This window comes from Perca fluviatilis, chromosome 5, assembly GCF_010015445.1.
Source record: "Perca fluviatilis chromosome 5, GENO_Pfluv_1.0, whole genome shotgun sequence".
NCBI classification, from domain to species: Eukaryota; Metazoa; Chordata; class Actinopteri; order Perciformes; family Percidae; genus Perca; species Perca fluviatilis.
The window spans coordinates 27,510,600-27,535,847 of record NC_053116.1 but is presented as its reverse complement, the minus strand read 5'-3'; the positions used below and the strand labels follow the sequence as shown (position 1 = coordinate 27,535,847).

At 42.9% G+C, this 25,248-nt stretch overlaps 1 protein-coding gene across 1 annotated transcript in view; it reads left to right on the top strand.

Moving 5' to 3' along the window:
• Nucleotides 1–973: 973 nt before the first annotated feature.
• celsr3 (cadherin, EGF LAG seven-pass G-type receptor 3) overlaps nucleotides 974–25,248 on the top strand; it is a 117,412-nt gene continuing 93,137 nt past the window's right edge. The window contains 2 exon segments of the mRNA XM_039801898.1: nucleotides 974–4,022; nucleotides 4,024–7,154. Of these exon segments, the coding sequence (XP_039657832.1) occupies nucleotides 1,429–4,022; nucleotides 4,024–7,154 (5,725 nt within the window). The 5' untranslated portion in view covers nucleotides 974–1,428.

Below are 25,248 nucleotides of genomic sequence, written 5' to 3'. Positions count from 1 at the left end.
TGCCCATTTAGCCATGCGCAAATTACTGTTAAATTGGGGTGATGCATGACGCATGTGCCTTTACCACTGAAATGAATCGCACTAATCCTATAATACATTTGGCTGCTACTACAGCAGATGCTATATGAATAGTTATCCTATGGGATTATAATACCTTTTTAAAACACAATATAGTTTATTCTTCCACGGAAAACATTATTCACATCACTGAATTGGAATTTATGTTTGCTATGCTGTGTGTGTGTGTGTGTGTGTGTGTGTGTGTGTGTGTGTGTGTGTGTGTGTGTGTGTGTGTGTGTGTGTGTGTGTGTGAGAGAGAGAGAGAGAGAGAAAAAAAAAAAAAAAAAGAGACTTACTCATCGCGGGAGATGACGTCACTTTTACTAGATAGAGCTAACCTGACGATTCCGAGCTTAGGCTACATCACTGGACTAGAATATACTGTGTGCAGCATGATGATATCACGAAAAATGAAAATCAATGAACAAATGAGGCTGCGAAACTAAAGCTTATTTCTGAGGGGGGAAATATATATAAAACTATCTTGATGTTGTTTTCTCCCTTTTGCTAAAGTTTCTAGGATTGCTTTTTTTTTGCAATTTATCCAAAACCTGCACTGTTGCATCATTTCATTCTAAAATGAAATTGTTAGGTCTCATTTCTAAGAATCAGCAGCTGTTTTTTTGTATAACCCAGGTAAAGGGTGACAAACCTGCGGGCCTCTTTGTGAAGATGATAATTCTTCGGATGATACGGTGATGACGGTGTGATTGTGTAAGATTTAGGCTATTCCCCCGTCCTATTCCAGTTGAGGATATGGCTGCCGCCGCGGGTGCTGTGTAACAGCCAACCATTATGAGAAAGGAGAGAGAGAGAGAGAGAGAGAGAGAGAGAGAGAGAGAGAGAGAGAGAGACGGTGTGTTGAGATGCAAGCAATAGGGGGAGGGGTAGAAAAGGAGGAGAGTGTGATTGTGTGATTGGGGATGGACGGATAGACCGGGCTGTGCCGCCACTGCTGGGAGAGCGCGCACACACATACATGCACACACATACGTATACACACGCACACACACTCCAGAGGGTAGTGTGTGAGCCAGCCAGTCAGTCAGTGTGAGTGTGTAAGCCATGTTGGATGTGAATGAACGGGAGGAGAGATGCTGCTGCCGCGCCGCTCCTAACGCTCAGACCTCCAGCTCCACGGACCACAGCGGGTAGATGCCAACTCTCCAGGCCGACGAAGAGACGGGGGAGCCTGGGGGAAGGTGTCGGGCGGTGCCGGCGGTCCTGGAACTGGCCACCTAGCCGGAACGAGGGAGAGAGAGAGAAGTAACTGGGAGAAGGGAAGACGCACTCGAGAGAGAAAAAGAGAGAATAGGCACAGGTGGAAGAGGGAGAAAGGAGGGAGATACAGAGAAAGGAAGAGACTAAATGGCTGTACCGCTACCGGGCTTCACCCCGCTCCTGCTCTCGTCTCTGGCACTCCACCTGCTTCTCCTCGGCCCTTTGTTCGCTCTCGCCCCGGGGACAGTGAATACAGGAGGAGCTTCCAACCGCTGGATCCCGGGCCTCTGTTACCGAGACGCCGGTAAAGTGAGCCAGCAGCAACAGCAGCAGCGCGAGGAAGCAGGGGAGTTGCCGAGGGGCAGCTGGAATCTACGCCCTAGCAGGTGGACCGTAGAGCGGATACAGACTAAGGGATGCTTTGGAGTGCAGCGCGCAGAGCGGACGCTGGGAAGATATCACCAGGATGGGGCGAGGGGGACACAGAAGGAGGGACTGAAAGGAGTCGGGACGTTTTGGAGGAGTGGAAACGGCCCTCCGGCACCATCATCACCTCCACCTCCTCTCCACCCAGGTATTAGGAGCAGGTCGAGCTCTGATGGCGTCGGCGCAGGAGAGGGAGTGGAAAGAGGGGGGATTACGAGGAAGGGCGTTGTTTCTCCTCCCGCTTCACCTGCTTTCACCTCCTCGCCGGTTCAAAACGGCAAGAAACGGGCAGTACAAAGGACTAGAGCGTGCGCGAAACGGTGGCCGGCGTCGAGGCCACACCTCGCCAAACGTGGCGCCGCTAGAGCCTTTGTGCACGCCTCTGGCCTGTGCAGGGCACCCGGAAGTGGAGAGATGAGAGGAGGAGAGGTGCGGGAGAGGGCTTGTGAGGTGAGGAGGCTTTTTGCTACATGGTGCTCTCTGAAACCCGGGTATATCTCCTGGTCAAGCCCCGTCAAACAAGCCCTCTCCCCGGCCAACAACCCCTCACTTGGCCCCTTGTCAACCGGTTGCTCTTGTTGCATTAATCCTATTTCTGGATACAATTCACCACAGAACGAGGCTTCAAACTACTCATTTAAATGTCACCCCCGTTACACCAGCAATTTAGATTGTAACCAGGGATTGAAATTGGACATTTGTCATTTTTCAACTTGTAATTCCTCCCAGACCGGCTACACAGATACAATTCAGCCACATCCAGTTTACAGGAACAGCAACAAAAACAAGGCTTGGGATGCTGATGGGAGCTCAGCCAACGTGGACAGGAGGGCTGGTAATTGTTCTCATTTGGAAAGGCACAATCTTATCGATCCCAGCAGCAACATAGAGGGGGGTGATGATAGCTGTTTGACAGAGTGCAGGGAGAGGGGGGCGATGAGTGGGGGAGATGAGGAAGAAGGAAAGGAAGCGTGCAGATGTAGCGCACCGGCCGTGATTAACCCCAGTAACTGGGCGCCTTTAGATAGTTGTGGACCTCCTGCCCGTGAGTTGAAAGTAAGGTATTACCCCGCCAGAATTCTGCATAAGAGGAGAGTGTGGGTTGGCAGGAAAGAGGGAAAAGATGGACGAGGAGAGGTGAAACAAGGCAACAAACACATTAATGTATCTAATTATCTGGAGAATGATTTGGCTTCTCCGATTCTGACGCTCCTATGTAGAGCTGATAATGAGCTTCCGCAGGGGAAATCAGCACCAGCAACCAGGGGGCAGAGCAGCCAAACCCGGGGAGAAAGCGAGGAGGTACCCGGTGGTTGCTTTGGTTGTTTGAACAGAATAGAAATGGGGGATGGATATTTAGCTGGGTTTATGGTCCCGGAGGGAGTAATAGTTCAGAGGAATCTCCCCATCCAATTTTCCTCCAGCAGCATCACAGAGACGCCCAGCCAACGTTTTCCATCCAGCAAAAGCGCAATTCTCGAAATTACATCAAAATATTCTGGCCTGGTGCTCAATACGCCCCCTCAAACACAAACAGGCGATTATGCAGAAAGTGGAAAACTATCCAAACCGCTCCGTCTATTTGCTGAAAAAGTAAACGCAACTTCAGAGACAGAATCTACCGGTGACTCAGGCTTTTCCTCGCCTGCGAAGTTTCTTGTTAAATCTCCCGGTTTTGTGTCAGCCACGTCTCGCTCTGCAACAGCAATCAAAGCACGTGCTGTCACTCAGCCTGATGGCACCACAGTAGAACACCTCTCGTTTTTCTCAGAAATTAACCTGACCACATGGCAGGATGACTCTGCACGTTCGCTTTCCTCAACCTCTGTGGACATGGTTTCAGCACGACGGACAGCTCCCCCAGACTCTCAGCGCGTGTTCATGTGGATCGAATTCAACAGCAACAGCAATAACAACAACGAAGAGGAGGGGAGCAAGGAGACAAATGGATATAGTCGTGAATCTAAAATAGAAAAATCGCCTTGGCATGGTCAGACACAGCAACCAGACCTGTGGGAGCCCGCACTGCGAGAGATGGTCAAGGCAGGGTGCGCTGACAGCATTTACAACGACTGTACAGCCGGGCAGGGGGACCAGCATATGCAATTAAATCCCGGTAAGCAAGTGCCATTAGAGCCCGAAGGTGTCAGACAGTCAGATAGGCGGCAGATGGGGGCCGAGGGAGAAAGGGAGAGGGATGCAGAAAGGGAGGGAGAGGGCTTGGAGGGGTCCGCTGCTGTTGCTGCTGTTGTTGGGGGAGGGAAATTACAGGTGGGGGATGGCGAGAGAGAGGCGCGGCTGATGGGAGGGAGAGAAACCAGAGGAGGAGAAAAAGACAAAAAAAAAAAAAAAAAAAAAAAAAAAAAAAAACAAAAAAAAAAAAAAAAAAAAAAAAAAAAAAAAAAAAAAAAAAAAAAAAAAAAAAAGCACCACCACCATCACACAGCCAGATAGCGAAATAGGGAAGAAAGAGAGCCAGGCAGATGAAAGCCATGAGGTTGGAGAGGGGGATGAGAGGGAGGTGGAAGGGGAGGAGGAGAGGCACAGTACAAGGGGAGAGAGGAGCCTGGAACGACTGATAATAGTAGCAGATGATGAAATCTCACAGGGAGAAAGGGGGAGGAAGATTTTGATGCCTTGGCCTCGCTCTCGACGTGCAGCCAACAGGCATCCCCATTTCTCCCAGTACAACTTCCAAGTACAAGTAGCTGAGAACCAGCCACCCGGCACCTCAGTCATTATCATGTCCGCTTCAGACCCAGATGCAGGAGATGCAGGCAGGGTGAGTTACACCATGGCTCCGCTGATGAACAGTCGATCATCTGACTACTTCCACATCCACCCAGACACAGGTCTCATCACCTCCACTCAGATTCTAGACAGAGAACACATGGATCTGCATTACTTCCGGGTCACGGCGACCGATCATGGCTCCTCTCGCCTCTCTGGCACCACAATGGTGGCCATTACTGTTTCAGACCGGAATGATCATTCTCCTATATTTGAGCAGACAGAGTACAGGGAGACGATCAGGGAGAACGTAGAGGAGGGGTATCCCATCTTACAGCTGAGAGCGACAGACTTAGACTCCCCATCCAATGCCAATATCCGTTACCGCTTTGTCGGTGACACGGCTGCAATAGCAAGAGCGGCCTTTGAGATTGACCCACGCTCTGGCCTCATTACAACCCGTGGATCGGTGGACCGGGAAACCAACGAGCACTACACTTTACAGGTGGAGGCCAGTGACCAGGGGAAGGAACCGGGACCACGCTCCGCTACTGTTAAAGTTTTCATTACTGTCCTGGATGAAAATGACAATGTGCCACAGTTCAGTGAAAAGCGCTATGTGGTAGCAGTGAAGGAGGATGTACGGCCTCACTCTGAGATCCTCCGTGTGAGTGCCACAGACCTGGACAAGGACAGTAACGCTGCTGTTCACTATAATATCATCAGTGGTAACAGCCGTGGACAGTTTTCCATCGACAGTGTCACTGGGGAGATCCATGTTGTGGCACCACTAGACTATGAGGCAGAGCGGGAGTATACGCTCCGTGTTCGTGCACAGGACAATGGCCGCCCACCTCTCTCCAACAACACCGGTATTGTCAGTGTACAGGTGACGGATGTCAACGACAACCCACCAATCTTTGTGTCCACACCATTCCAGGCATCTGTGCTTGAGAGCGCCCCAGTTGGTAGTTCCATCCTCCACATTCAGGCCATTGATACCGATTCCGGTGATAACGCCCGCCTGGAGTACAGGTTAACTGGCACCAGCTCTGACACACCATTCATTATCAATTCTGCAACCGGCTGGGTCACTGTGAGCTCCATTCTTGACCGAGAATCTGTGGAACACTATTTCTTTGGCGTGGAGGCCAGGGATTATGGCATGCCGCCTCTTTCTGCTACGGCTAGTGTTACAATTACAGTGATGGACGTTAATGACAACCGCCCTGAGTTCCTCCAAAAGGAGTACTATTCTCGCCTGAATGAGGACGCTGTGGTTGGTACAAGCGTAGTGACTGTCACAGCTGTGGACCGGGATGTCAACAGTGCGGTGACCTATCAGATTACAGGAGGAAACACCAGAAACCGCTTTGCCATCAGCACAGCAGGAGGGGCTGGACTTCTCACATTAGCTCTCCCATTGGACTACAAACAGGAGCGGCGTTACGTTCTAACAGTCACTGCCTCAGACCGAACACTCCACGACACCTGTCAGGTGCACATCAACATCACAGATGCCAACACGCATCGGCCTGTATTCCAGAGTGCCCACTACTCAGTCAGCGTGAATGAGGACAGACCACCCGGAAGCACTGTAGTTGTGATCAGTGCCACGGATGATGATGTTGGTGAAAATGCTCGAATCACATACTTCCTTGAGGACAATATCCCACAATTCCGCATCGACACCGGCACAGGGGCTATAACACTCCAGGCAGAGCTCGACTATGAGGACCAGATGACCTACACTTTGGCTATAACAGCTAAAGACAACGGCATACCACAGAAATCAGACACTACATATGTTGAGGTTAATGTGAATGATGTGAACGACAATGCACCTCAGTTCCTCAGCCCCAGATATCAGGGAACAGTAAGCGAAGATGCCCCTCCCTTTACTAGTGTCCTCCAAATCTCAGCCACTGACCGCGATGCACACGCAAATGGTCGTGTTCAGTACACCTTCCAAAATGGTGAGGATGGGGATGGAGACTTTACCATTGAGCCTACATCTGGCATCGTCCGAACTGTTCGGCGGTTGGACCGTGAGAGTGTGCCATTCTATGAGCTCACGGCTTATGCCGTAGATCGCGGCGTGCCCCCTCAGCGAACCCCTGTCCACATCCAGGTGACGGTCCTGGATGTGAACGACAATGCTCCTGTCTTCCCTGCGGATGACTTTGAGGTTCTAGTTAAGGAAAACAGCGCAGTGGGCTCTGTAGTAGCCCAGATCACGGCCACTGACCCAGATGAAGGCGCCAACGCTCAGATCATGTACCAAATCGTGGAGGGCAACATCCCTGAGATCTTTCAGATGGACATCTTTTCAGGGGAACTCACTTCACTTATTGATCTTGACTATGAGGCCCGCAATGAGTATGTCATCGTAGTCCAGGCCACATCAGCACCTCTTGTCAGCCGGGCCACTGCCCGGATCCGATTGGTGGACCAGAACGACAACCGGCCCACTCTGCAGGACTTCCAAATCATATTCAACAACTTTGTGTCCAATCGGTCCAACAGTTTCCCCAGCGGGGTAATTGGGAGGGTACCCGCTCACGACCCTGATGTGTCAGACAGACTGTACTACACCATCGACCGAGGGAACGAGCTTCACCTGCTGCTCCTGAATCACACCAGTGGAGAGATCCGACTGAGCCGAAAACTGGATAACAACAGGCCGCTGGTGGCTCCCATGCTGATCACTGTCACAGGTAAGAGACTGTGGAGGGGAAAATGGGAGTGAGGGTATGTGTGTGTATGTGTGTAGTCAGTTTAGATTCCCCTGTAGCTTTTTTCACTGTAACAAATCCCGTGAAGATAAGAACTCAGACTCTACAGGTTTGAATGAGAAAGGGGTGTGATAAATCCGAATGACATTTGGTGGAGCCCTGGGCATTGCTTCTGAATTTTTCTTTTGACTCTTTCTATTAACTTGAAGGAATTAGGAATTAATGGGGCTTCTTGCTTTGCTTTACTTTCTGCAGATTTTGTGTGTGAGTCATAAAAGGAAGCTGATTGAATGAGTGGGAGGGAGAGAAAGCATGTACCTGAGTCCCTTAAGGAGAAGGCTCTTGGGAGAAATTGTGTGTGCATGTGTTTGTGAGAGAAAGATAGACAGTGACAGTTGTTGCTCAAGTTAAACTTACCCGAAAGAGCGGGAGGTAAACATTTAGGAAATTGATGCTAAAGAAGTGTATGAAAAAAGGATGACGAGAAAAAAAAATGTGTGGGATGCTGAGTGTGGATTTTGTGTGAGAAATCGTGACAGTAGATATCATGGAAGGGAGAAAACGTCTGTGAGAAGAGATAAATATTTGAAGGAACTTCTTTTTTTTTAAGATTTTTTGTGGCATTTTCTGGGCCTTTAGATAATAGGACAGTTAGACATGAAAGGGGGGAGAGAGGGGGAATGACTTGCTGCTGCGAGGACTGAGCCTCTATAAATGGGGTGCCCGCTCTACCAGGTGAGCTACCCAGGCGCCCGAAGGCTGTTTAATTTGAGATAACTGACTATACCTATTACAGTAGTAGGTTTTCATATAAAATTGTCATATCCGTCAGCATGTTGCCAGTTTATGAGATATGCTATTGCAAGCAACTGGTGCAAAGCAATTTTTTTTTTATTTTGGCCTTGGCAATGATAATTTTGCTGGTAGAAAAAGAGCTGTGTAGTTATAAGCAGTGATCGGTATCACAGTACCACCCACGCTGTTTGATTGACAGGTGATCTGGGCTAAGTGCAGCCCAAGTTGCCATAGTGATTTTGTAAAATTAAAGAAAATCTATTTAGTAGAGAAACAAGAAAGCACACAATTCCAAATGACGCAGCCAATTGCTGTCACTTGCTGTTACTGCAAATATCCAATGAAACAGTATCAATACTTCCTTAATGTGATTTATTTCCTGATGAAATAGACACATGAGGGGTCCATCTTAGGTGCAAGGCCATGGACCATTAGCTTTGATTTTCCTGGAAAATAGCCACTTAACTGGACATGCCTGTTAACCATCCATTATGTTGATCATGTCATGCACTGAGAAATAATGTTTAGAATTGTTTCTTGGCTCTGTATTGAATTTATATTTTAAGCTGTTTTGTCATCCACACAAGAATATAATCATCTATTTATATGACAAATATTAGTTTCACTTTTTGAAGTAAAGTCGATTTTATTGTAATTTGTTTTTAGTATATTTTGTTGTTTATTTGTTTGCATTTCCAGGCTTTAGCTTCAAGATAAAGGCTTCCTAAAAGCGTTTCACACTTTGTTGTAGCCTGTCATTGATCAAAGCCTTAGAAACCAAAAAAGGAAAAGAAAACAAGAGCAGCATTGTTGCTTTGATGGCCTGGTGAGTGCTGTGTTTATATTCTGGCTTGGGAGTGTGTGTGACCTGCTACCCTATTTACACTGCTTTTATACACGCCTCACTGGTGACGATAAAGCCTTATAAATATTCAGTTTGGTGTCATTTTGATGTCATTTAGTGAGTGAGCAAGTGGGTAAGTTTGACTTAGTGAGTAAACTGCGTTCTAGTGAGTGAGTGAGAGAGATCGAGGAAGTAAATGAATGAACAAAAGAGAAGTGACTGAGAATATGAGTGAGTGAGTGTGTTTAAACACTACAAAGTGAATTATTAAGTACACAAGTGATCAAAGTGAGGGTGTGGGGAAATGAAGGAATGAGTATATCAAGTGAGTAATCAAGTGAATGAGTGAGTGAATAAAAGAGAAAGAGACTGAGTAAATGAGTGTGTGAGCAAATGAGGTGAGTGGGTGAATGAAAGAGAAAGTGAATGAGTAAATGAGTAAGTTTACTGTAAGAGTCAGAGAGTGAATGACAGAGTGAAGGAGTGACTGAATGAATTAGCAATTGACTGAGTTTGAACATTAGAGTAGGGATCTTCAAAAGGAGGTCCAGGACCCATAGGGGGTCCTCAGAGTCAACGCATGGGGGGCCTTCAAATTATTTATTTATTACAAAGTTTTAAAAAAAATTAAAAAGTCCTAAAATGAATCCAACATATTATTAGCAATTAAAATTCCCACTGATGATAGGCTTACTGGCCTATAGGTAAGATAGCCATCCACAGATACAGGTAATCCTGAGGATTCACTGTGCCACATGTATGTTTAACATTAAAACATGATTTATACAATTATTAGGCTATTTTAAAAGTTTAGTATTCTGTGCAAAATAAGCTATGTATAAAGGCTTTAGGCCGCCCTACACGTTATTGTAGGCCCAGTTTAATATGCAACTTTATTTTATACACTATGTGTACAGTAACAGGGGCTCCCTGCTCTGTCTCTCTTTCAGTTAACGGGTCCTTGGCTTAAAAAATGTTGAAGACCCCTGCGTTAGAGAGTCAAATACCATATGAGAGACTGATAGTGAGTGAGTGAGTAAGTGAGTGAGTGAGTGAGTGAGTGAGTGAGTGAGTGAGTGAGTGAGTGAGTGAGTGAGTGAGTGAGTGAGTGAGTGAGGGAGTAAATAAATGAATAAAACTGAAAGAAAATGAAGTGAATAAATAGATGAGTGGATTAAACACGAGTGCCAAATGTTGTTGAGTAAGTATATGAGTAGGTGGACAAATGAATAAAAGTAAACTGTATGTATGTGCCAGCCTTTGTCTCCATCTGCCTCTTCCAATGTGCATTCAGCTCGGTTCAACCAGACGTGTAGATTCATTTCCAAATGTCTCACTGTTTCTCTTCTCTTCTCTTCTCTTCTCTTCTCTTCTCTTCTCTTCTCTTCTCTTCTCTTCTCTTCTCTTCTCTTCTCTTCTCTCTTTCTTTCTCTTTTTTTTTTTTTTTTTTTTTTTTTTTTTTTTTTTTTTTTTTTTTTTTTTTTTTCTCTCTCTCTCTCTCTCTCTCTCTCTCGCTCATGCCATTGCTCCAGGATTTGACAGTTATGAGATTATAATGAAACAACAGTCAGCCAGAGTCATGCTCGGAGCAAAGCTGTCACTTTCATTGTGTGCTGTGTGTTATCTCTGACTACCCTTCCCTCCTCTTCCCATCACTTTCTTCCTCTCCTTTATTTTACCCATCCTCAAATGGCTGGCTGGCTGGATGGATGTATGTATTTTTCTCACACATTTTTAGTCCTAGAGTTTCTCTCTCTTCCTTTTCATCATCCTTCTTTCCATTTGTTTATTTTCCCTTCTGCCTTTTCCACTCCTTTAGTTTCTCATTTATTTCCTCTCCCTTTTCCTTCTATCCATCTCCTTCACCTTGTATATTATTTCTTTACTCACCTGCTATGCCTCTCTACATCTTTTCTCACTCTCCCTTTTTTCCTTCCTGCTGTATTCAATAATCCACCCTTCTGTCCTCCGACTCTTCTCTTTCCCTCCCTGTAATTCTCACATACAGTAACTCTTATGGGCTGTGTCTCTTCCATGGCATATTCTTTTCAACTCTGCTCCTCCTTGTGTGTGTCTATATGTCTGCTCAAGTGCCTCAATGTGTTGAGTATATGTGTGTGTTTCCACCTGAGTTTTTTGTATGTGCATGTTTGAACTGTTTCTTGTGTGTACGTGATTTGTATTTCAACATAGTCCTGTGTTTGTGTTTGCGTGTTCATAAGTGTGTATGCGTGTTCATAAGTGTGTGTGTTTGTGTGTGTGTGTGTGTGTGTGTGTACTCTCAAGTAGCTCAAAGCATTGCACTTGTGAGTGTATTCATGCCTTTTCAATGAGTAATATCTATGCATACCAGAGAGTGCTGGGACTACACTGCTTCATCTCTTGCTTTCTTCCTATTTTATTTCTTACTTCCTTTCACACTTTCTTCTCTCTGTCCCTTGTCTCTGTCACGTCCCCATTTTCTCTATGACAGTTGGCTCCAGACTATTGATTCTCAGGATAATTCCCATATCTATGGCATTTACATTTTTGAGATTAAACACTGCATCCATGCTTGTGTTGCCAGCAGTTTAAGCTCACACAGACACACACATTTACACTTACACACATGAAACTGGCTTTAGGGTCAGTTGGATGAGGCAAGTAAGCTGATGCTGTTTGGCACCCCAAACAGCATCAGCTCAAGGTGCCCTTGAGCAAAGCAACCACCAACTGCTCCTGTGGCCAGCAGCAAAGACTGTGGTTCTACTGGCAAACTCCCAGTTGTGAATGTGTGTAGCAGTTTGGATGAGGAACAGGGCTTTGCTGGAAAAGAAAGCATGTGCCTAACTAGACTTCCCTGGGTAGATGAAGGTTGAAACAAAGACTCTGTGTGTCAACGTGTTAGAAAGACTTTGTTAAATTGCCCCTTTTTAACAGCGGACATTTTGATATGTCACAGTAGGAAAAGCCCAGATGTAAATAATAAAATTAACTATGATTGAATTGCAATTAGCTGCTTGACTTTCAGGGTCCTGGTATTGTGTGCTGGATCACTGTCACACTGTCATGATTTACTGTTATTAATAAAACCTGTGTTTTTCCTAGTCAAAATGTCTGCTGTGAAAAGAGGCTTTTGGCAATGTATACTAAAGTTGTTTGATAGAAAAACTTATTTGGTGTCAAGACATTTCTCTCAATCTTCTGTTTGGTATTTGAAAAGTATTGGTTCATGCTAATAAGCACATCTATGAAACTCCTAAAATACTGTAAATGTCCACCAGTTGGTTTGGAAACAAGTATGATTTAACCTGTTTGGCTCTCCGCTTTCTCGTGTTGCTTTGAAAACTTGCATACAGTATCAAAGTGCTGTTGCCAGACCCTGTTCATAAGTGACAAATTATCCTAATTGGTCGTTATCCGGATATGGCCCATCTGTGTAGCATGTCTGATTATGATTAGGTTAATGTTTAGTTAAAGATGCATCAAATAAATATTTGGGCCACATGGGAGAAGAAGAACTCCAGAACAAGCTATTGCCTATTCACACATCCAGTGGAAACGAAGCAACATTTGGCATTCATTTGGAGTCATGTTTGTGTCCACCTGATGGGTGTAGGTCAATGTACTCTGCTTTTTGCTCTGGTTTTGTCTCCACCATAGAACAACATCTGCTAAATGTTCCACTTTGTCCAACTTTCTGCTGTTTGTTGCTGGGTAGATAGTGTACAGCGGGTTGATTACATTATGACAGTAGAGTTTTTTTTATTTGAAAACAGCTGCTGATGGAAACATGGTTACTGATACAGAACCAAAGAGTGAATATTCTGTAGAAATGAAACAATAAACTAAAAGAGGCTAAAAGCTCCATAGAGCTACAGAGTTGGTGATCATTCTTTGTGGTTTACTTTCATCCATTGTTAATATAAAAATATATTGATAAGCAGAGCTCAAGACTCAAGGTAAAATCAAATTTCATCAAAAATCAATCAAAAAAAAAAAATAAAGCACATACTTAAGAAATGTGTATAATTTGTTTTTTGTAAGTTTGTCACATGTAGGCACATGTATAGAATAGAAGAGTGAGCATTCTGCAAAACAGTTACGGTAATAGATCTGACAAGCCAAGACCAAATTGGGAAAGCTCACCATGCACTATGTTATTTCCTCTATACTGATTTGACTTCAATGTCTTCTGTGTGTGCTTGGGATTCTGGCAGTTTAGATGGTGTTGAAAATGAAGACACATCATGTATTCATTTAGACACTGATTTACTATATGTTGTAATTGTTGAGGCAACTATATGCTCACTGTGACCAGTAGCGGAGTGGCAATCGGGAGAGTCGGGACTTTTCCCGGTGGCCCGGTAATGTTTCGAGGCCACAAGGGCCGATCTGATAATAGTTATACATTGCAAGTTCTTAGCAACACCATCCGGCCGCCTGGTGTGCGTACAGCGGGCTGCAGCAGCCTCTTATTTCAATACAAACACAGGCTAATCATAATGTATTCACCTGTCCTGCTGTACTCAGGAATCTCATGTACAGATGTATGTGTAGACTAACGGAGTCATACAACAGCATCATTGCAACACTAGTGAACCCTGCATTGAGTGCAGTTAGGTTCACTTCAAGACTGTGGAACCACTGGCGTTTTAATCTATATGCTAATATCTGAACACTTTTTTGTGTATTGTGGAATTTTGACTGTTGTAGACATTTCTTATTGTATGTGTTTTATCTTGTATCTGTTTGTATTTTGCTATGTTTTTGTATTGTGCTATGGACCATTTGTGTGTGTCCTGAATAAAGAATATGATGATGATGATGATGATGATAATCAGAAAGCACTAACGAAGTGCAAGTCACAACCATTGTCTAGGATTTTCAGAAATATAGGGGGATCAGTGAGCGGCCCCTCCCCAAATGGCATAGCCCTGGTCGGCTTATGACGTAAAGACATCAAACACCTTTTTTTCCTCGTCACGTTTGGAAGTCTATCGGTAACGTTAACAGACAGTGTGTGAGTCTAATGATGGAAAGCCAAAAAAGAAAAGGGAAAGCTGGCGCTGAGAAGGTCAGACTCAAAAGGAAAAAAATTATGGAGGAGGAAGCAGCGAAATGCTCCAAAATAATGGACATATTCCGGGCATCAACGAGTAAAGATACTACAGGTGAAATAAGCTACCATTGCTAAACACCTAATGTCACACCTAGGCACAGATGGGAATTAGCACTAGCTACCAGCCAGCCTAAAGCTTGTGAAATTTCAAAGTAGCTCGTGGTAAATATGAGACAAATTAATGTTTTACTATTGAGTGGCTCTTGAATTTGTCCTTCAGTGGTTGGCAGATGTTCAGAGTTTTAAAATGAGTAACTTCCCTTGGCTGCTGCTATGTTAAGTGTATAAGGATTATGACGCTAACACTAGCAGGAGGAGTGATTAACATAAAAATCTAGACTGAAGTAACTCAACAGTAGGCACTTCCAATATGTTGTGGCATAAGTTAGCTGGGCTGTCAGTTCCAATGCGCTACTTGTGTTGGGCTAGTGTGGATCGTGTTGCTGTGCTGTGTGTTGTTCATTCATTCACTGGACCATCCGAACCCCCCCCATCCCCCCACCCCTCCCAGTAGATTTTTTGGTCCCACTCCGCCCCTGACTATGACTCAGGTCAGTGCACCATGAATACACTTTCAGTACATATAGGTCATTGCACTGATGTTAAGGAGCCCTACACATTATGGGTGAGTACGCTGATGCTGTATGTATGTATGTATTTATGTGCAAAACAGCTAATGCATTTTCATGTGGGTCAGCTGAGAAAGGTCAACCCCCAAGAGCATAACGCTTTGAATTATTCTCATTTTAGATAATAATTTGTTTTTTACCCAATATTACAAGCATGGAGGTAAAATGAGGCAAGAGTACAGTGTGTGTTACTCTTGTGTTGTATTGCCATTATTGATGTCCCGTTAGAAACCATGATTTGTATATTTCTACCATCTATCTATTGCCTTTCTATTAGATTACATGTATTTATTGTCTGCAGTAAAGAAAGATGAGCATGCATTGCTACGCTGGTGTTGCTACACCATACATATTGACTTTAAACTTAACTTAACTTAAGACCTTAACAGAGGATAAAGAAAAACTGCATGTTAAAAATGTGTAACAGGCTCAAACCCACAGCATCATGAGCACCCAGCACTTACTACAGCTCATTTAGCAACCACGATGACCTCCATATACAGTACATACTGGGCAACCACAATGTAAAGAAACCTTTACCAGGCCATTAGAATCCATTAGATTCCATTAGATGTACGCTCTACATCTTCGGCCTGTCAGGGGCACGATACTGCTACCACCCGTCAGGAGCTAAATGGTTCAGGTCGAGCAGAGAACATTGTGGAGTTTGACACAGTTTGACACAAAGAGCCAGATGGAAGGTTTCACTACTGGATTCTTAGTGTCCTGTAACCATGACACAGTCACTGGGACCAAACCAGTCTGACCTCAACAGGTTTTGTGCAGTATTTGTCCGCTCTTTCATATTTTTAGCTGTGTTGTAATAGCAGACATTAAGCAACAAGGGGTTTGTATGACATTGTAATGTTTTATATAGTGTAACCAGTGTTTCTGACAGAAACCCAGTGTCTGTTTAAAGCTTTCTGTGTAGGGACGTTAATCTGATTTTCTGCAGAGGTTTTTAGGTCACCGAAGGCCAGAGATATTAGGTAGTGGATGGGTTAGGGGGGATGTCTGTCTAACACTATAACACCATCACATAGTTAAGTGCTTGACAACTCAAGGCTTGTGTTAGAAGGAAAGTGGGATGTTTCCACGGCTTAAGCTTCTGTTATGTTATGCAAATGTACAGTATAAAGGATTTATTAATGTTTTTCTCTGACAGTTAAATGTAAGCTACTGATAAGGTGTCTGTTTCCCAGCTTTCATTTATCCATGATTTGTTAGATGTGCTCTCAGGTCTCTTTACTAAATGCCAAGTTACTCTCCATTCACACAACTGTGCACATCCCCATCTGGGAGCTGCCCTGTACAAATACAGTCCATTTGATACTTCTCTTCCCAAGAATAACAATGTGGTTTGAGTGGCAGGATGACTACTGGGAAATAGTGATACATTAGGCAATATTGTACATAAGGGAATGCTGTGACAGTTATGTAATTCAGGCCTGTTGGGCTGCCAAGAGTGAATATTTTGACAGAAGTTTTCAGGGAGTTGAGAACATAATAATTTCATGTTCCCTGCTTAGAGATCTGCAGTTTGGTCTTTATCTTTATCATCATCTTTAATCATCAAACCAGCCTGGGGACTGAGGACATTTGATCAAGACCCAGCAAGACCTTATCTGTAAACAAAACTTATATTTAGCATTCTAGTAACTATCTCTTTACAGTCATTTAAAAAGATACAAAACTTACTTTGTACTTCACATACAAACAGTGTTTATTACCCAAAGGCCAGCTCTCCTAACCTTTCAGACATCAAAGCGCCAAATGCTGAATATAAGTGTTCATGAATAGCATTTTAATGATTTGTTTGTGCTGGTCTGAGGCTCAATAAAAATTGGTTTAGTCCAAATCAGCCACCAGGGAGGACTGAGAGGCACAATGTAGGAAAAATGAGGAAAGATAATCAACAGACTGGAACTTCCATACTATGTTTAGCATTGTGTCATCAATAAATCATTACCACATTAGCTTCACAACATTACCATGATTACTGTAAACAAAGGAGATCACTTCAGAGAAAGAAGCCAGACAGCGATCCAGCAGCCTCTGTGCTGCATTTTAGCTGGAGACACCAGGGCTAGATTGGATGAGTCTGTTGACAAAAATGCATTGCAACACTAAAAAAGCAATATTACGCTGTTCAGGTCAGTTCGGATTTATTTGACATGTGACTCTATCAGCTTTGCTCACGTGGTGCATCATAATCACCATCACCACCTTTTTTTATGAAAATGTGAACTGTCTAGTGCAAGAAAAATCAAAGACAAAATCTGTCCACAGACAGACAGACAGACAGACGAGATATAAACACCCGGCAAGGTACTCAAATCCTCTTCTGTTATGCTACTGCTACAGTAGTTGTGTTCAGGACCACATTTTGCCATGATGTCTCACACACACACACACACAAACACACAGAGACTCACAAGGTGAAAACAATACCAGCGTTGCTGTCAAATCTGGTAAAAACATGTCTTGTACTGTAACGATGGAGAGCAGATACCACCAGTTGTGCTTATTGCTGCCACTGGTGGTAGAAAACTATATTGCAACAAACAGAACATGAGTATTGTCAGAGCCTGTCTATGGAGAGCCTGTTCACTCCCTATCTCACTCCCTATTAGCCCCATTGTACCAACCCGGAATTTTCCAGAGAGTGGAAGTTCTCCCCTTATTAGACATTCTCTGGTATTGTCGGTTGTCCTAGGATACACACATTCTTACGGTGGCCCTGAGAGGCCAATGCACAGAAAACACACGCAAATAGATCACAACACGCAACAAAAAGAAAACACATGCAAATAGATCACAACACGCAACAATAAGAAAATGCACGCAAATAGACCACAACACGCAACATAAAGCCAACACATGCAAATAGACCACAACACGCAACATAAAGACAACACATGCAAATAAACCACAACACGCAACATAAAGACAACACATGCAAATAAACCACAACACGCAACAATAAAACAACACATGCAAATAGACCACAACAAAATGGAAGTGTTTCCAGAGGACAATTTTAAGTGATGCACACGTGGCTGCAGATGGTTGAGGCTAAAGCTACGGTAACGTCAAGTTTAGACACCGAAACAAAAGTTAAATTGAGGAAAAAGATCATGGTTGGGATGAAAACACACACAGGGAACGAAGTATTAAAATTATATTCTTACTTCTTTTTCTTTTCTTACAGATTTAACAATCGATTTTGATGACTTCTTGAACTCTAAGAGGCTAGTCAGTGGTGTAACGTACTGTGCCAAAGTTGGTTTTATATTGGCCGTTGGATATTCAACACATTTGAAAAATCTATTATGCAGCTTGACATTTTGACCTTTCCATCTCAAAACACATCTGGTGAAATCAGCTAACTGCCCTACATATAACACAAAGCTTCTGTTTTTTTAAATAAAAACCACCCTAGATATAAATAGATTTATAGCATTTTTTGAGAGTAAATAATATTTATAAAATCAAAGGGTGGATTTTCTTTATGTTGCATGTTGTGGTTTATTTGCGTGTGTTTTCTTTTTGTTGCGCATTGTGATCTATTTGCATGTGTTTTCTTAAGTTGCTGCGCAGTGGCTTCTCAGGGCCACCGTACATTCTGCTTTGATGACAACTTTTCCCCCTTGAATACAATCGCAGGGAACAAAGAGGAATTTCTTAGTTCCTGTGAAAGCTTTGCCATTTTCAGCATGGTTTCCACAATTTCCATCTATCAACAAAGTAAGATGTGAACACTAATAATTGTTATTGAAACATTATTTAGTCGTGTGCATTCTCTTTGGAAGTGTTTGAGTGATTAGCACACACAAGTAAGCATCACAGGAGTCCCTTTTGCTGCGCATAGCCTACTGATCTGACCATTACTGCTGCACTATTACACTGCCCCACAGGAGAAATCGTTTGGAAAATTTAAATTTGGGATCTTTTCAGGCGACAGAGGGTGTGATGAAAGCTGCTACAGACAACCTGCCTCAGGTGCTGGAGTGACTGCAATGATTTACAAGAGTCCACAGTTTTATGCTCCAAAATACCAAATTATTTAACTCAAAAACCACAACAACAGATAGGGTGGAGCCCTGTTTACAGTGCCTGTGGACAAAAAGTGTTTCTTTATGCATGAAAAATAAGTAAAATTATTATTATGGTTCTGCTTTTTTTTCCACACAAACATAATGTCTTTGTGGTTGTACATTTGAGAGAAAAGACTAAACGCAGCAGCAGCAGCAGCACCACAATACAAACAGACAAATGCAAGATGGAGGAGGATGGCTGCTGCTGCAGACAGCTGCTAACAGATGTCACGTCTGCATGTCAGAGAGGTCAGAGTGTAGATTTGTGTTATTTATCCATACAATAGACATGCGGGTGTGTATAAATGTGATATGGGCGAAAATTTTGTCTCTGCATGCGAAAGGGCTTTTTGTTTTCAGTGTGTGTGCATGTTAAGTGTATCTGGTTTAACGTATAGGATTAGTGCTTCTGTTGTGATAGGGTGGTTAAACCATTATGTTGCTGGGGCTGCTGTGTGTGTGCGTGCGTGTGTGTGTGTGTGTGTGTGTGTGTGTGTGTGTGTGTGTGTGTGTGTTTTTGTGTGTTGCTTTTTTACTCTGTTCTACTTTTGCACTGAGAACAATGAGTGCCCAGACCTCAGGGGTAAAAAGGCTTTAAAAAACAAACAGAGCGCAGAAATCAGCGGTCAAGCCAGCGCCTGAGTCTCTTTGCAACTATCCATTTATTCACTTATGTACTTATTTGTATGAAGTGCCATTTTGGCTGTTCATACTTTAAATCTCTCTCTCAGTCATTATTTTCAGGTGACTGTACATCAGATGGTCCTCTGTGCGCTCCGTTAACAACCTCAAACGGTTTATGGGTTTAAAAAGGGCAGTGTTTTATTTCCCCGACCTGCGGCCAACTTACACAGCTCATAAAATAAAAAAATAAAACACTTTTGTATCACACAGCGCTTTTAAAATTCAACCTTCTCACATATTTTATTAGGACTTTTTCGAGGACGGTGAACACTGAGGCAGGAAAAGGCCAAACAAAGGGATGTGACAACACAGTGTGAAATGGGATTTAAAACCATGTTTGTGGATACATGGTCTGCAACCTAATGGGTTGAAGGCACCATGACGGTGTTTAGTGTGTTTCAGGGTAACAGCATATGGCTTTTGTCCAGTCTAAATCCAATTTTACTGTTTTGGGTTTTTGCATGCTAGTTGTAATATATCTCCCCTTTCAGGCTTTTTTTCCTTTTAATCCCAACTCCTTATAGAACCAAGAGTGCATACAGTTTGAATTAGACTTTTAGTCACACCAGTGTCAATGCCATGTGTGAATGACTTAACCATTTAGGGATTTGAACCTCTAACCCCGGCAGTGTTAGCCTATACAGACTGAGCTACACAGAGCCACAATGAATAATAAAAGAAAAATGGAGAACACATTCAAAACATGTTTTGAATTGACACAAATGCCTATTGGTGAGATATGAACTTTGATTAATTCATGCAAATAGATATTCAAGGTTTTCCTCCCACAGTAACAGTGGGAGGAATTTGAATTTAAATACAGGAGATTTTTGAAAGCTGTACAGAATTGAATGAAGAACACGTTGCTTTTACTTTTACAGCCAGCTGCACCTCCTCCGAGGCCTCAAGTCTAATGTCTGGTGAACGACTTTATCTGCATCTGAAACATGTTTTATAGTTGATATGATAGACCGTCTTGAAACCCCAGATTTGTTCTTCAGTGTGTCCCCTTTTCCATATCACATACTAAATGTAGCCAATAGGCTACAGTTTGTACTACACACTTGTCACAGTATACTGTTAGTAAACAAGAAATGTACTTTACCATTTTTTACTAAGAGAAAATGTTAGAATAAGCGCACCAACAGACGTCAATCAAACTGCAACTATAGAAGGCCATTGCCAATCAAACTTCACAATAGAAAGCTCAATGCTTTTCTAAGATTGAAAGCTTTTTTTTTTTTAAACTTCATCAAACTGTTGCACCAACATTTGCAGTGTGTTTTCATTTTCTCCACCTGTGTGCAGCTCTTTTCTCACTGTGGTACAAAAGGTTACAATAACAGCACATTCAAAAATCAAGCATAGGCTTTTTCAAATACTTAATTTAGTCATTTTGAAAACCTGTACATTGGGACAAACAGCTTGTGTGCCTATCGATGGTCATGTCACGTGTAGCTGATATGTCTACGAGCAGGACACCAAGGAGCTTCCTACATTTATTGTCTTAAACGCTTAATAATGTAACTATGAAACCACAAAGGTGTCTTTTTAAGCAGCTCCCCTTTAATTTCAAAGAATCTGTGACTTCTGAGTTTTTTTAGACAAAATAATGATAGAACTTTTTCTTAACATCTTCACAAACCACCTGAGCAGTATCTCCAAACCTGCTGTGACTTTCTTGCTTTCACCGTCAAAGGAAAATGCCAGGACTCTGCCATGTGACCCATCCTCCTGCCCTGTATTGCAGCTTTTAAAAATGTTTCTGAGGCTGTTTTCAGCTCCAGCTGTGGGCTTCTATTGTACACTACTTTGCAGACTATTTCCGTCTGGATTTTCCAGGAGGCAAGCTCGGGATGCTCTGACATTCACGAAGCTTTGAGTGTGCTATTAGTCAGGCTACCTGGCACAGGGAGATAGCACTGAACTCCTTCAACCCTTTGAAACGCTGGGGACCGTGTACCCACAAAGCATCTTAGAGCCGCAGCACTGATCAGAGGCCAGCCTCTCTCTCATGGCGTATTGATATTCACACATCCATGGGACATCGCTGATGATTCCGGATCAGTGTGTTTATTCTTAGAGGCTTTATGCACGCCAGCCCCGAGCTCTCCTCCCTCTTTGAAGTGCGGACACATGAAGGGAAAAATGTTGGCTCGAAGCCCACAGGAGCAATGAAAGCTCGCAGAAGCGTCTCTGAGTTGCTATTTACGAAATGCTTTGTTTTCCCGTGGTGCTAAAGACGCCAAAATAACCTTCCATTTGTGGGTTTTGAGTTTGGAGGTTATTAATGTTTTATTGTTTCGATGCATGCAGAGTGCCTTGAAAAAGGGCGATGCATTAGTTATGACTTCCTGGCTTATTGGGAAGTTATGGACAAGATCGCCCTTACTCACCTCTCACCAGGATTCAAAAGTAAATCACAACTGCTCCATGTCTTTCCACTGATGTGATATATTGTCTGACAAAATGATTGAAACCTGAGACTCCCATAAGCTTTGGCAGGAATTTAAAGTATAGTTGGTGACTTATGTCCTTGTACACACTGGATTCTCTCTCTTTATCAAGCATCATTATTGGCCTTCTTAGACAGCTTAACCTTATTTCTGAATTGAATATTCAGTTCAATATCTTATACGACGTAAATGGCTCTGAAGTGGCCAAGTCATTAACTATCTATACTAACTATATAATAATTTCTTCAATTGATAAATCATTTGAATTATTGTCTATAAAATACAAGGATGCATGTGTGGTTACTATTACTGTATTTATTTACCCTTGTTGATCAAAATGTTGTCTGAGGGCCAAATGAGAGACAGGTTCATGTCTGTAAATGGACCATTTTTGTAGCTGATAATGTCTGACTTTTTGTGGGAAATTATTCTTTAGGTGGATGTTTTTTAGTAACAGAGGGGAATCTGATACAAGTTTGTGTATCTAGCACAATAACTTTGTGCTTTAAAGTCAAACTTGAGCTGAAGTAAGGAATCCCTGCAAACAGTTTCTAACACTCAACTACTTTTACCGAAAGCACCTTTTCCTTATTGAGCTTCTGGAAAAACATGTGCTTTTTAACACAGCAGGAAACATTATAATTAGGCTTAGTGTTATACCAGATTTTAGTGAGATTCCCATGCTGTAACGACAATCCTCAGTTGTTACAAAAAAAGTTAAAACCTAACTTGTTTTGGAAAATGGCCTTTATTTTTCTGCAGACTTATTGGTAAGACTTTTGTATTTTTAGCAGAACTAGCATATTATGTACCTGAGTAAAAGTAGACCTGCCAGGAGTGGACAGAGTTTGGTGGTTCTAATTGCTGAAATGGCCATTTAGCTTGAATGGTTGTTTTTCTTTTCTATTTCAAACCTCCCATTGGTTTCATACATGAGGGATGAGTAAATAGCCCTGTGCTGATGCAGGTTGGCCAAATTAGACTGTAGAAAGAAAGGGAAACCAAATTACGTGTGTGTGTGTGTGTGTGTGTGTGTGTGTGTACCAGGTTAACTGTCAGAATGTAATGGCTGCTTACCCCTGAAGGCTGATAAGGTGAAGTTAAAAACTGTCAGGGAGCACTGATATTCAGGAGTACCATATTTCATGTTAGCCTGTTTACATGTTTTGTTGAGTTGTCAAATGTTCCTGTTTGAATGACTGTTGTCCCCTGTGGGCCACCAAAGGGGATTCTTGGGAGCCTGTGAGACTCACAGGGAAAATGTTCAGTGTGCCTGGCAGAGGAAATTGTCATATTTTTGTTCTTATCAGAAAACAGTGAAGTGCACACAATCTGCAGGAGGCCAACATGGCAATTGCTCACAAAACAGTGTGTCAAACGAGGGAATAAATAACCTTGGTGCAGACGGATTGGTTAGAGGCAAAGAGGAGAAAAGCAGCACAATCTTCCAGCAATTGGAATAAAGCGTTGAGTAAGTGGTTTGAAATATCCGTTTGAAATAAAAGGTACAAATTAGGGGTACAAATTCAGTGCATACTTGCCAATAGGATTAATGTGTGTGTGTGTGTGTGTGTGTGTGTGTGTGAGAGAGAGAGAGAGAGAGAGGCCTCCTGACTCTAGCTTCATATTTACCGTGCAGACATGAGACTGCCTATACCTAACTCTCGACAAGAAAGCAAATAAGCATATGTCCCACAATGTCTGACTACTCCTTTAATGTTAGTCAGATTTAGGTTACTAGGGAAAGGGTCGGTGTTAGGCATGTAGATGTGATGGTTAAAGTTAGAGTCAGGGGCCAGAGATTGCTCTGTGTCAATGATGGGTATATTTTTGTATGTGTACAGAATTAGTGTGAATATGTGCATTTGTGATGGATGTGTGTGTGTATATATGTGTGTGTGTGTGTGTGTGTGTGTGTGTGTGTGTGTGTGTGTGTGTGTGTGTGTGTGCGATTGGGTCCTACTCCAGGAGATTATCCCGGGTCTTTTCATAGATCCCTGTCTCATTTTAATGACAATGGGAGATCAGCGTCAATTACTGCTGCGTCTTTGCATCGTGATCCAGAGGGCTGATAATAAAGCTGGTTTTTAGCCCCAGAAGACGAGGTGACATTTAATTACTTCACCTAATACTGTATGTTATTTTAAAGTCAGACATCTGTCCGTCTGTCTGTCTTTTCATCCATCTATTTCCACTAATTATTCCATTAAAATGTTCCCTGATGATTTTCTGTGGGAGTTTTTCCTCCTCTGGCCCTTCATGCCACTCCTTCATTTATTACGAAGGGCTCTGGATGTTGTTGTGTGTGTGTGTGTGTGTATCTGTGTGTGTGTGTGTGTGTGTGTGTGTGTGTGTGTGTGTGTGTGTGTGTGTGTGTGTGTGTATCAGAGGTCAGTGGGGAGTGAGGCTCCTCATAATCCAGTAATCAAACCAGCTGCCACCCAACCCAACCCCCCTCCCTCCACCCCTCTCTCGTTCTCTTTTCTCTACATCTCTCTCTATCTCTTTCTCTATTTATTCAGTTTTTCTCTCTGGCTTTTTTCATCTGTCTACATCTCGCTCGTTTTCTTGAGTCATTTTCTTGTGTCCTTCCTTCTCTAACATTTACTATAATTTGCCTCTCTTTTTCTTTTATGCCTTTCTAGTTTCCTTCACTCCTTTCTTCCTTTCTGTCTGTTTGACAATTTCTGTCAAAAGCAAATAAGTTACAAATTGTAAATGATGGTAATCAACTCTACTCAACTATAAATTAAATTAAATTTACAATTTCATCAATTCAATAACCTCTCAAATTGTACTACAGTATTAGCAAAGGGAAAGAAAAGAACAAATAATCAATCAATTATTTAAACTAACTTTAACAGTAAATTAGTATTGATTGTGAGTTTCCATATTTATAGTGCTCTCTCTCTTTTTCATTAATCCCTGGTTGAAAGCCCTCATTCTCTTTCCCTCCATCATCTCTTTTGCTTTTTCCAGTTTCTAGTAAACCTCCTTCACCCTCCGTTGCCTCCCTGTGTCAACATCCTCCCTCTGTCTCTTTTACCCCTCACCCTCCATCCATTGCTTTCTTGCCGTTTTTATTTTTCTCATTCTCATTCATTTTTTCTTTCCACCACTTGCCATGCCCTTTTTGCATTGAGACCCCTCGTGTATTGCATTCTTACTCTTTCATTCTCTGTCTTATCGTTCACCCTGTTTCACCTTCACAGCACCTCGGTGCCACAGCAGAAAATTGCCTCCTCAAGGCGGTGTGGTCATGTGCATTTGTTTTCTTTTGTAGCTTATTAGCCAGCTTGTCGCACCAAATTGCTTTACGATATACAATGCAGCCCAGTACTGGACTGTGTTTGCATCCAGCGTAGATGAAACATATCTCTGTCTGTTGTTGAAACGGTTTGTTTGTGACGGTTGTGACCTGCTGTGATGCCTACAAACTCATTTTGTAGTAGTGACGGGTTACAGAGAAA